Below are 13,027 nucleotides of genomic sequence, written 5' to 3'. Positions count from 1 at the left end.
CTAACAAAGCTAAAGAAGTGTCTTATCCCAAACATCATAAGCTGGCACACTGATATTACCAACAATGCCTTATTATCATTTAAAGACGGTGTGGGTGTTGCTGTAAGAAGTGACACATTAGTCTGAGGTGGCTCTGATAAATACTGTGTAGGTTTCAGACTGAATGATGTGTTTACGACCGCCGGAGCAAAGACTGGAATAGACTCCTGCTGTCTCCGATGTCTTCCAACTTGTTCTGCCCACTGTTTCCTGTCACGTGACACACGTCTGTGGGACTCGAGACGTGACATTACCTGTTCCCTCGTGTGACGATAACGCCGTTGTCACTGGAGAAGCTGTCGGAGGGCAGTCCCTGCAGGTTCCACTCTCGCACCATGGTAGGGCTGGATAGGAAGGAGGTCAAGGAAAAGTTCGGGGAGCATGGAACCAACATCTCTCGTACCTAGTGCAATGGATGACAAATAATATCACAGAACAGATTCAGCTTGTATGAGAGCAGGGTGAAACCTAAGTTGGTCCATCTTGGAGTGGCCAACAACCACCTTATGTGTATGGAGGCCTCCTCACTCTCCTGTGACATATTGATGTCATGGTGGATATGAAAGTGTCTGATAGTTTTGTTCTGAAGAGAGATAAGCCACTGCCAGAGTCTAGAGCAGCTTACCCTCCTCTTTCCATTTAAAACACATGCTTGCTCAGCCAAGCATTCATGTGTCCAGTGGGGTCGGGAGGGATCGCTGTTTGCCCAATGAGCATTCGGCCATCAGTTAATAAGTATGGCCAGCTTTCATCTATTGTTCAATGTTATCTTCCACTTCAATCTGGGGAGAAGCCAAGGAACGTCTGACTGTCAGGCAGGCGTATGCAATATACTGTACACTGTTATCGTTTATGTCTGAGTCTGACTGTCCTTTAGTGTTCAAGATCCCTATATACTATCTACTGGTTGACATGACACACAATAAGATGGAGGGAGGGTGGTGGTGTTAGGGCTGGGCGGTATACCGGTTCATACCGAATACCGAATTTTTGTGCTGCACGATATGAATTTTAACCCATACCGCAATACCGGTTTGGCCCCTCACCCTCGGGAATGAATGAATTATCAGCCGCAGCGCGCTGTCCCCACATTGGGGAACTAATGTTCTGCCCCCCCAATTATTAGCCCAGCACTGCGCTGTCCACATCGGGGTAAATACTCACATATGTCACTGTGCGTCGTCGTCAAGGCAACGTCACTAGTCCGTGGCCGACCCGGAGCGGAGAAGAGGGCCTCCCGGTGAAGATGGACAGCCCGGAACGGCTAACCTTCCCCACCGGACGGTTCCTGCAGCATAGATGGCCAAAGATGGACGGCCCGGACCAGCTCACCCTTCCTTCCCACTCTTCCCACTGAGAAACTGGGGAGGTGAGTAGAAAACAAAAGGGGGGTCTGGATGAGGACGAAGGCCGCAGTGGTCTTCAACCTGCGGACCTCCAGATGTTTCAAAACTACAACTCCCAGCATGCCCGGACAGCCAATGGCTGTCCAGGCATCCTGGGAGTTGTAGTTTTTCAACATCTGGAGGTCTGCAGGTTGAAGACCACTGCTCTATACCGTATCCCTATGCCCAGGCTGCAAAAGGTAAACAAAATAAACTTTAACTCACCTTCCCCGTCGGTCCGGACTTGCTTCCTAGGGAATGGAACGTTGGAGAGCCGTCAGCCTATCACCGGCCGCAGCGATGTTCCGCCTCCGCCGGTGATAGGTTGAGCCCATGGTCATGTAAGAAGCCGGCTTCTTACATGACAGTGGGTTCAGCCTATCACCGGCTGAGGCGGAACATCGCTGCGGCCGGTGATAGGCTGACGGCTCGCCGACGTTCACGTCCCCAGTGTAAGGCCGACGTCGCAACATAAGTTTATTTTTGTTTACCTTTTGCAGCCCGGGCATAGGGATACCGCACAGCATAGAGTGTGAGCGCCGGCGGCCACAACAAACAGGAGGACGAAGAGGCAGCGCTTGCGGGTGACGTGAGTAGTACCCTGATGGGGACAGCGCAGCGTGGGCTGATAATTTTTTTTTTTTTTTGGGGGGGAGAGGGGGAATACCGTTATATACCATGGAACCGCCATAAGTTACAAAAATACCACGATACACATATTTGGCCATACCGCCCAGCCCTATGTGGTGTAACGGCAGAGGACTTGTGGACCCTTAAATCACCTCTTTACTCCAAATGGAAAGTATTTCCTCCCGGTAGCTGGACAGAAAAGGACCCATGTATGACAAGAAGGCCGAGGCCAGGAGACAGTCACCGACTAGGAAGCCTAGGTCTTGTTCCAGGCCCTGCAGGGGAGAACAGCCATATGTTACCAGGGAAGAAAAGCCAAGCTGATCAGAATAAGATGAAGAGCATCAGCACCTACCGTGACGGTCTGCTCCCAGCGAGTCTTCTCTCCTGCCAGTCCTGTCACCAGGGTCCCTGCTCTCTGCAGCTTCACCTCCATGAGTTCAGCCTCTGCTCGGAGCTGCTCCTTCTGAGCCAGTTTCTCGTCGTACTGCATCTTCAGCTGCTCAAGACGTTCTCCAACCTGGGAGACAAGGCCCATAAGTAGCCGCACAGTAAACCACAGTGTCATATTTCCCGCCACTTAGGTTTAGGCTCTCAGTTTTTTTAAACTAAATGATGAAACAACTTCGAACCAATGGCTCATGAATATGAAGGGCATCATTTTTATTTAGTTTTTTCCTCTTTCCCTTTGAAAAATCATAAACTTAAAATTTTCCTACAGACTCATATGAGGGCTTGTATTTTGCACCACCGATTTTACTTGCCGACTTTTTTTTCCTTAGTGTCAGCGCCTCTTAGTGGCAAGCAAAGTAGGAGGAGTAAAAATGGGGGGGTATTTTGAGAGCACTACTGTCAGATGGCAATGGTTGAAGTCAAGAAACGGTATGAGCCAGCACTTATGCAGGACTAACTTTTATTGAAAAAAGAAGTCAAGAAAGTAAAAACAGGACAACGCGTTTCGGCGCTCGCTGGCGCCTTCCTCAGGTCCACAATCATAACTACAGAATAAACATATACATAGAATATCAAAAATACATCAATGGAAAATCAAACCATCTGGATGAGAGAGTACAAAACAAATGGACAGTAAATAATAATAGTGGTGATCAGGATGATTGTGGGGCAAGGAAGGGATGGATGATGTGACTAGCAGATGGGTGAGGGGTGGAGGGGAAATGAGTGACGACGGAAAGGAGTGTGTGGGGGGGATGTGGGAAGGACGGGGGGGGGGGGGGGGGAATGGGAAAGGGAGGGGAGGCCAAGAGGTGGACCAAGGGGAGAGGGGGAGGAAAAGGAGTGAAGAGGGGAGGGGGGATTGGAAAGGGAGGGGAGGCCAAGAGGTGGACCCTGGGGGGAGAGGGAGGGAACGGGGCGAGGGGGGGAGGAAGGGAGTGGAGAGGTGAAGGGACAGAGAGGGTGGGGGAAGCCAGGGGAGGAGGGGTGAAGCAAGAGGGGGGGGAGTGGAGACATGGTTCAAAGCTCTATATATTCATTTAAACCGTCTGGCATCAGGCATTTTAATTTATAGATCCAATACGCTTCCCGTTTGTTCAGGGCTGCTTGTCTGTTGTCCAATTCTGCAGAGATGTGCTCGATGGGTGTAATCCTTAAACACGAAAAATCCTTGTTGTGATCTTCCAGGATATGTCTTGACACACTGTGTTTGAGGTTTCCTATTTGGCAGCTGTGTTTGTGGCCGTTGAGACGTTTTCTTAGGGTCTGGGTGGTCCTGCCGATTTAGTATGTGCCACACACACAGTCAATTAGATAAATGACAAATGTGGACCCGCAGTCCATATGTGATTGTATTCTGAATGTTGTGGCAATGTTTTTAGAGGTGAAAGATTGTCTTCCGTGTAGGATGGTTTGGCAACAGAGGCATTCTCTGTTACCACATCTGTAGGATCCCTGGGTGAGGGTGTGTGACTCTTTCTTTTTCTCTTTTCTTAGACAGCTCGGAGCGAGTATGTTTTTGATGGTTTCTCCCCTACGGAAGGTCAAACCGGGTTTTTTGGGGATGAGGTTCTGTAGGATAGGATCCGTTAGGAGAATGTTCCAATGTCTATCAAAGATTTTTTTGATCTGTTTGTGTTCTTGGGTATATGTCGTGATGAAGTTAAAGCCATAATTGTTGGTTTCTATTTTTTCTTTCTGCATGAGTGTGTCTGATGGTAGAAGGGTGGTTTATTTCAGTTGCCAAGTTGGAGAGGAATGCGTTTTTCAGTAGTGTCGATGGGTATTTTTTTTGTCGGAATCTGTTCTGTAAGATCTTGGATTGTGTTTTGTAGTCCGAGAGTTTCGTGCAGTTCCTGCGAATCCTTCTATATTGACTATAGGGTATATTGAGGAGCCATTTCTTATGGTGGGCGCTGTGGAAGTCCAAGAAGCTGTTTGTATCGACTTTCTTGAAGTGTGTAGTGGTGGTTATCTTCCCCAGATGGTGGCTCACCTGTAGGTCCAAAAAGACTATAGAACTGGGGTCCAGAGTGGCGGTGAATTCTAGTCCCCAGTTGTTGCTGTTCAAATGTTGTATGAACCGGTTGGCTTGATCCAAATCGCCCCTCCAGATGAAAAAAGGTCATCTATGTAGCGTTTATAGTAGCAAATGTGAGGTAGGAAGGAGGTGGAGCCGAAAATGTATTTAGATTCAACCCCCCCATAAACAGGTTCGCATAGCTGGGGGCCACACGGGTCCCCATTGCTGTGCCCTTTTTTTGGTGGTAGATGGAGTCGTTATAGGAAAAGACATTATGGGTCAAAATGAACTTGAGACCGTCCAGGAGGAAGTTGATCTGTTTGTCCTTGAATTTTTTGGCTTGGTGTAGATATTGTGCCGTAGTTTTGAGTCCTAGGTCATGTGAGATGTTAGAGTAGAGTGAGGTGACGTCAAGGGTTATGAAAAGGTAGTCCTTTTCCCAGGGAAATGCCAGTAGATCTTTAATTAGACTGGCTGAATCCTTCAGGTAGGAAGGTAGAGTGATCACGATATCTTGAAGGAAAAGGTCTATGTAATGTGAAAGTTGGCTCGTGAGTGAGCCAATTCCCGAAATGATGGGCCTTCCTGGGGGTTTGGTGATGCACTTATGGACCTTTGGAAGGTGGTAAAAGAAGGCCATCTGTGGGGATTTGGTCAGGAGGAAAAGTTTCTCCTTTTTGTTTATGACACCTTCTATGTAGGCGGAGTGTATAAGTTCGCTGTACTCTTGGTTATAAATGGCCAATTATATCCATTTATAACCAAGAGTACAGCGAACTTATACACTCCGCCTACATAGAAGGTGTCATAAACAAAAAGGAGAAACTTTTCCTCCTGACCAAATCCCCACAGATGGCCTTCTTTTACCACCTTCCAAAGGTCCATAAGTGCATCACCAAACCCCCAGGAAGGCCCATCATTTCGGGAATTGGCTCCCTCACGAGCCAACTTTCACATTACATAGACCTTTTCCTTCAAGATATCGTGATCACTCTACCTTCCTACCTGAAGGATTCAGCCAGTCTAATTAAAGATCTACTGGCATTTCCCTGGGAAAGGACAACCTTTTAATAACCCTTGACGTCACCTCACTCTACTCTAACATCTCACATGACCTAGGACTGAAAACTACGGCACAATATCTACACCAAGCCAAAAAATTCAAGGACAAACAGATCAACTTACTCCTGGACGGTCTCAAGTTCATCTTGACCCATAATGTCTTTTCCTATAACGACTCCATCTACCACCAAAAAAAGGGCACAGCAATGGGGACCTGTGTGGCCCCCAGCTATGCGAACCTGTTTATGGGGGGGGGGGGTTTGAATCTAAATACATTTTCGGCTCCACCTCCTTCCTACCTCACATTTGCTACTATAAACGCTACATAGATGACATTTTTTCATCTGGAGGGGCGATTTGGATCAAACCAACCGGTTCATACAACATTTGAACAGCAACAACTGGGGACTAGAATTCACCGCCACTCTGGACCCCAGTTCTATAGTCTTTTTGGACCTACAGGTGAGCCACCATCTGGGGAAGATAACCACCACTACACACTTCAAGAAAGTCGATACAAACAGCTTCTTGGACTTCCACAGCGCCCACCATAAGAAATGGCTCCTCAATATACCCTATAGTCAATATAGAAGGATTCGCAGGAACTGCACGAAACTCTCGGACTACAAAACACAATCCAAGATCTTACAGAACAGATTCCGACAAAAAAATTACCCATCGACACTACTGAAAAACGCATTCCTCTCCAACTTGGCAACTGAACAAACCACCCTTCTACCATCAGACACACTCATGCAGAAAGAAAAAATAGAAACCAACAATTATGGCTTTAACTTCATCACGACATATACCCAAGAACACAAACAGATCAAAAAAAATCTTTGATAGACATTGGAACATTCTCCTAACAGATTCTATCCTACAGAACCTCATCCCCAAAAAACACGGTTTGACCTTCCGTAGGGGACAAACCATCAAAAACATACTCGCTCCGAGCTGTCTAAGAAAAGAGAAAAAGAAAGAGTCACACACCCTCACCCAGGGATCCTACAGATGTGGTAACAGAGGATGCCTCTGTTGCCAAACCATCCTACACGGAAGACAATCTTTCACCTCTAAAAACATTGCCACAACATTCAGAATACAATCACATATGGACTGCGGGTCCACATTTGTCATTTATCTAATTGACTGTGTGTGTGGCACATACTAAATCGGCAGGACCACCCAGACCCTAAGAAAACGTCTCAACGGCCACAGGCACAACTGCCAAATAGGATACCTCAAACACAGTGTGTCAAGACATATCCTGGAAGATCACAACAAGGATTTTTCGTGTTTAAGGATTACACCCATCGAGCACATCTCTGCAGAATTGGACAACAGACAAGCAGCCCTGAACAAACGGGAAGCGTATTGGATCTATAAATTAAAATGCCTGATGCCAGACGGTTTAAATTAATGTATAGAGCTTTGAACCATGTCTCCACTCCCCCCCCCTCTTGCTTCACCCCTCCACCCCTGGCTTCCCCCCCCCCCTCTCTGTCCCTTCACCTCTCCACTCCCTTCCTCCCCCCCTCCCCCCGTTCCCTCCCTCTCCCCCCAGGGTCCACCTCTTGGCCTCCCCTCCCTTTCCAATCCCCCCATCCCTCTTCACTCCTTTTCCTCCCCCTCTCCCCTTGGTCCACCTCTTGGCCTCCCCTCCCTTTCCCATTCCCCCCCCCCCCGCCCTTCCCACATCCCCCCCCACACACTCCTTTCCGTCGTCACTCATTTCCCCTCCACCCATCACCCATCTGCTAGTCACATCATCCATCCCTTCCTTGCCCCTATACCCGGCCTCAGCAGCTCTGGCCCTGCCACAAAAAAACCCCACTCAAGCTGGCTACTTTGCACACAGTGGGGTCACCTGCCCTTTCTGATTATACCACCTCAATGTGGCTCCCACTCCAAACCTCTAACACTCTGCCACCCACCCTCTAGACTGCCATCGGCGGTGCTATAAATGACAGCCAATGTTCTATGTCCATACTTACACGCTAGGGGACAGATCAAAATTCCTCTTTCATAGGCTCCCCTTTTTTATATGTGTGTTCTTTTTATTTTGTATTATAATAGATTTTATTATATATTAGAAGTGGTTGTACCTGCTGTCTTACTTATCATCTCACTGTTTTTAGACCACAATCATCCTGATCACCATTATTATTTATTGTCCATTTGTTTTGTACTCTCTCATCCAGATGGTTTGATTTTCCATTGATGTATTTTTGATATTCTATGTATATGTTTATTCTGTAGTTATGATTGTGGACCTGAGGAAGGCGACAGCGAGCACCGAAACGCGTTGTCCTGTTTTTACTTTCTTGACTTCTTTTTTCAATAAAAGTTAGTCCTGCATAAGTGCTGGCTCATACCGTTTCTTGACTTCAACCATCGCCATCTGACAGTAGCGCTCTCAAAATACCCCCCATTTTTACTCCTCCTACTTTGCATTCTTGTCCGTCCCCCTCGGGAAGACAGAATAATAAGGGGTGAGAGCAGCAGACTGTCGCCATTCCTTCTCACCACCATTGTGTACTATCGACTCAAGGTCAGTACGCCACCATAGGTGTTGGTGGCGGGTATTTTCATTTTCACTTTTCCATAAAATACCACACAGGGAGCGCCCCATTGTTTTTTCTCCTCCTTTCCTCTTCTTAGTGGCAAGAGCATATACAATCAGTATCGGTGTCCCCCAATAAAGAGCGACCGAGAAAAAAACAAATCATTTTGCAACTTTTGGGGGCTTCTGTTTCTACCATGTGCCCTTTTTGATAAAAATAACACATAATCTAAATTTTGTAGGTCCATACTATTAAAATGATTTGTATAGGTTTTTTTTTTTTTTACTTTTTTTTTTTTAATTAAAACTTTTTGTACGAAAATTAGTATGCTTAAAATTGTCCTCTTCTGACCCCTATAAAGTTTTTATTTTTCCGTATTAGATGATGTATGAGGGCTTATTTTTTGCACTGTGATCTGTAGTTTTTATCGGTACCATTTTTGTTGTGATGGGACTATTTGATCACTTTTTATAAATTTTTTATGATATATGAAGTGACCAAAAATAAAAAAAAATTTGGACTTTGGTATTTTTTACGTGTACACCACTGACCGTGCGGTTTAATTAATTTTATATTTTTATTTTTCGGACAGTTACCCACACAGCAACACCACATACATTCTTTTGTTTATTTTTGTTTACAATATTTTATTTAAAAAAAAAAAACAGGAAAAGGGGAGTGATTCAAAACGTTCATTATGGAATGAGTTAATTAACTTTTTTTTTTTTAGACTATTACATGCAATCCTTAGATTGCATACACTGTTCAATGCTATGCCATTGCACAGCATTGATCAGTGTTGTTACGCCGAGCGCTCCGGGTTCCCGCTCCTCCCCGGAGCGCTCGCAGCGTTCTCCTGTTTGCAGCGCCCCGGTCAGACCCGCTGATCGGGAGCGCTGCGATAATGTCCCTAGCCGTGATGTGATCCGCGATGCGGGACGCGCCCGCTCACGATTCGCATCCTGGCCCGCTTACCAGACTCGTTCCCCGTCTGTGTTGTCCTGGCGCGCGCGGCCCCGCTCCCTAGGGCGCGCGCGCGTCGGCTCTCTAGGATTTAAAGGGCCAGTGCACCATTGATTGGTGCCTGGCCCAATCTGTCTAATTAGCCTCCACCTGCTCCCTGTCTATTTAACCTCACTTCCCCTTCCCTTCCTGGCCGGATCTTGTTGCCATTGTGCCTTGAGAAAGCTATTCCTTGTGTATCCCAAGCCAGTGTTCCTGACCGCTTGCCGTTGCCCCTGTCTACGATCCTTGCTGCCTGCCCAGACCTTCTGCTACGTCCGACCTTGCTCTTGCCTAATCCCTTGTACCACGCCTATCTGAGCAGTCAGAGAGGTTGAGCCGTTGCCGGTGGATACGACCTGGTTGCTACCGCCGCTGCAAGACCATCCCGCTTTGCGGCGGGCTCTGGTGAATACCAGTAGCAACTTAGAACCGGTCCGCCGGCATGGTCCACGCCAATCCCTGTCTGACACAGAGGATCCACCTCCAGCCGGCCGAATCCTGACAGTAGATCCGGCCATGGATCCCGCTGAGGTGCCGCTGCCAAGTCTCGCTGACATATCCACGGTGGTCGCCCAGCAATTCCGACTGATCGCCCAACAAGGTCACCAGCTGTCGCACTTGACCGCCATGCTACAGCAACATCAGTCACAGCTACAGCAACAACCATCTCCTCCGCCGGCTCCTGCACCTCCTCCGCAGCGAGCGGCCGCTCCTAACCTCCGCTTGTCCCTGCCGGACACATTTGATGGGGACTCTAGACTCTGCCGTGGTCTCCTGTCTGGGAAGGCCCTGTCATGGGCCACACCGCTCTGGGCACCTCTCTCACAGTATCCTTTGCAATCTACCCCTGTGCCTCCCGCTGAGGAGGCTATGCAAGTGGATCGGTCTCGCCTGACCCATGAGGAGAGGACTCGCCGCAGAGATAAAAATTTATGTCTGTACTGCGCTAGTACCGAACATTTCTTGGTGGATTGCCCTATTCGTCCTCCACGTCTGGGAAATGCACGCACGCACCCAGCTCACGTGGGAGTGGCGTCTTTTGGTCTGAAGTCTGCTTCTCCACGTCTCACTATGCCCGTACGGATTTCTCCTTCTGCCAACTCCTCCTTCTCAGCTGTGGCCTTCTTGGACTTTGGTTCTGCGGGAAATTTTATTTTGGCCTCTTTTGTTAATAAGTTCAACATCCCTGTGACCCGTCTCGCCAAGCCGCTCTACATTTCCTCGGTCAACGGAGTAATATTGGACTGCACTGTGCGTTACCGCACAGAACCCCTGCTCATGAGCATTGGACTGCACCACGAAAAAATTTAACTTTTTGTTTTGCCCAACTGCACCTCTGAAGTCCTCCAAGGTCTGCCATGGCTCCAACGCCACTCTCCTACCCTTGACTGGACCACCGGGGAGATCAAGAGCTGGGGTGCTTCTTGCCACAAAAAATGCCTCACGTCTGCTCCCAGTCCCGTCAGTCAAACCTCAGTGTCTCCTCCTTTACCTGGTCTCCCCAAGGCCTATCAGGACTATGCTGTGTCTCCACCTCATAGCCCCCGTCCTGGTAACACTCTGCCCCATGCCAAGCTTCACCATCTTCCCCCCTCCCTAGTCCCACGCCTTCTGGTTTGCCCGCTGTTGATGAGGTTTCCTGGGACTTCTCCACCATCTGGAAAGAGACTCAAAAATCCCTCATACAGGCCTCATCCCGGATGAAGAAGCATGCCGACAAAAAAAGAAGAACTCCTCCTGTCTTTGTTCCTGGAGACAAAGTGTGGCTCTCCGCCAAGTATATCCGCTTCCGTGTCCCCAGTTATAAACTGGGATCACGTTATCTTGGACCCTTTAAAATCAAGTGCCAAATCAATCCTGTTTCCTACAAACTCCTTTTTCCCCCTTCTCTCCGTATTCCTAACGCTTTTCATGTCTCTCTCCTTAAACCGCTTATCCTTAACCGCTTCTCTCCCAAGGTTGTTGCTCCTACTCCTGTCTCCGGGTCCTCAGATGTCTTCTCGGTTAAAGAAATTCTCGCGTCTAAGACGCTCAGAGGTAAAAAAAAAATTCTTGTAGATTGGGAGAATTGCGGCCCTGAGGAGAGGTTATGGGTACCCGAGGATAACATTCTCGACAAGGACCTAATTCACAAATTTTCAGGTTCCAAAAAGAGGGGGAGACCCAAGGGGGGGGTACTGTTACGCCGAGCGCTCCGGGTTCCCGCTCCTTCCCGGAGCGCTCGCAGCGTTCTCCTGTTCGCAGCGCCCCGGTCAGACCCACTGACCGGGAGCGCTGCGATAATGTCCCTAGCCGTGATGCGATCCGCGATGCGGGACGCGCCCGCTCGCGATTCGCATCCCGGCCCGCTTACCAGACTCGTTCCCCGTCTGTGCTGTCCCGGCGCGCGCGGCCCCGCTCCCTAGGGCGCGCGCGCGCCGGCTCTCTAGAATTTAAAGGGCCAGTGCACCAATGATTGGTGCCTGGCCCAATCTGTCTAATTAGCCTCCACCTGCTCCCTGTCTATTTAACCTTTCCTGGCCGGATCTTGTTGCCATTGTGCCTTGAGAAAGCTATTCCTTGTGCATCCCAAGCCAGTGTTCCTGACTACTTGCCGTTGCCCCTGACTACGATCCTTGCTGCCTGCCCAGACCTTCTGCTACGTCCGACCTTGCTCTTGCCTAATCCCTTGTACCACGCCAATGTCAGCAGTCAGAGAGGTTGAGCCGTTGCCGGTGGATACGACCTGGTTGCTACCGCCGCTGCAAGACCATCCCGCTTTGCGGCGGGCTCTGGTGAATACCAGTAGCAACTTAGAACCGGTCCGCCGGCACGGGCCACGCCAATCCCTCTCTGACACAGAGGATCCACCTCCAGCCGGCCGAATCTTGACAAGTGTTATTGGCGCTTCATTGCTTTAGCCTGCCATGGCTGACTAGAGCATTGGAGCACCGAGGGGCCGGCAGGGGGCCAGGTAAGGGACCTCCTGCCATCCACTAAGCTGATCGGGACACCGCTATTTTTGCGTGGCGTTCCCGATCAGCCCACTGAGTTAGCCAGGATTAGTTTTCTCCCGTTTTAGATGCCGCAATCATCTTTGATCACAGCGTCTAAAGGATTAATGCGGGGGGCGTGGCCGGAAGCGGAGGAGAGCAGACGCGGATGTAGAGAGCTCTCCCCTCAGCTCTGATATAGCGGCACAAATCGGCAGTTAACCCTCACAAATTCCTCTTTGACTAACCTCATCTGACAGGGCTTGCGGTGCGGAACGGAAAGAGTCTACCCCGGCCTTTCTGCGCTCGCTGTGACCGGAGTTACTGTGGCCGGAGACCCGGAAGGCGCGAACATAGCGGCGCTGCCGGCGCCATATTGCCACCCAGGCTGTGAGCTACTCACCGGAGGTACGGAGGAGATTTATGGGAGCCGGGGGAGCAGATGAAGTAACTGCTGCTCTTGGACGTCCGGCTGCTGATATCCCGACCTCCTAATCGCTGCCCGCACTCGGCTGCGCTGCTTGAAAGAGAGAAGGAGGCGGGTAGTGGAGACGCTGACGCCATCTTGCCTGCCTGCTGTTGCGCTCACACATCCTCATTAGCAGCACCACACCACCGAGACCGTGAGGAAGGAGGGGAAGGGGGAGAAGTGGGGGACGCAGTGGCATCCTTTTGAAAGTGCTCCCCTGGCTTTTGATGAAAACAACCTAAAAGACTGTGAGTACTCTGATGACAGATCACCTGTGGCAGAGTTGGGTTATAGCCTTGTGGAGGAAACTGTACTACCTGTCAGCCATATTGCCCTTACCCTGGTACCCAGACTACTGAGTGGGGCAGCAGTCTCTGCAAAAGCTACTTACAAGGCTCCAGCGCTGGATGAGCTGTACCCTC

The 13,027-nt window shown here is 49.4% G+C and overlaps 1 protein-coding gene across 1 annotated transcript in view; it reads right to left on the bottom strand.

Annotated features, from left to right (window-relative positions):
• The window catches only part of DNAH2 (dynein axonemal heavy chain 2), a 243,720-nt gene that overhangs the window by 25,288 nt on the left and 205,405 nt on the right, over window positions 1-13,027 (bottom strand). Inside the window, exons 66-68 of the mRNA XM_056570087.1 lie at window positions 2,410-2,574; window positions 2,207-2,329; window positions 294-442 (exon numbers count right to left, since the gene is read on the bottom strand). Coding sequence (XP_056426062.1) covers window positions 294-442; window positions 2,207-2,329; window positions 2,410-2,574 — 437 coding nt within the window. The remainder of the gene's footprint in view (window positions 1-293; window positions 443-2,206; window positions 2,330-2,409; window positions 2,575-13,027) is intronic.

Source organism: Hyla sarda, chromosome 4 (assembly GCF_029499605.1).
Source record: "Hyla sarda isolate aHylSar1 chromosome 4, aHylSar1.hap1, whole genome shotgun sequence".
Taxonomy (NCBI): domain Eukaryota; kingdom Metazoa; phylum Chordata; class Amphibia; order Anura; family Hylidae; genus Hyla; species Hyla sarda.
This window is presented reverse-complemented; position numbering and strand designations above follow the sequence as displayed.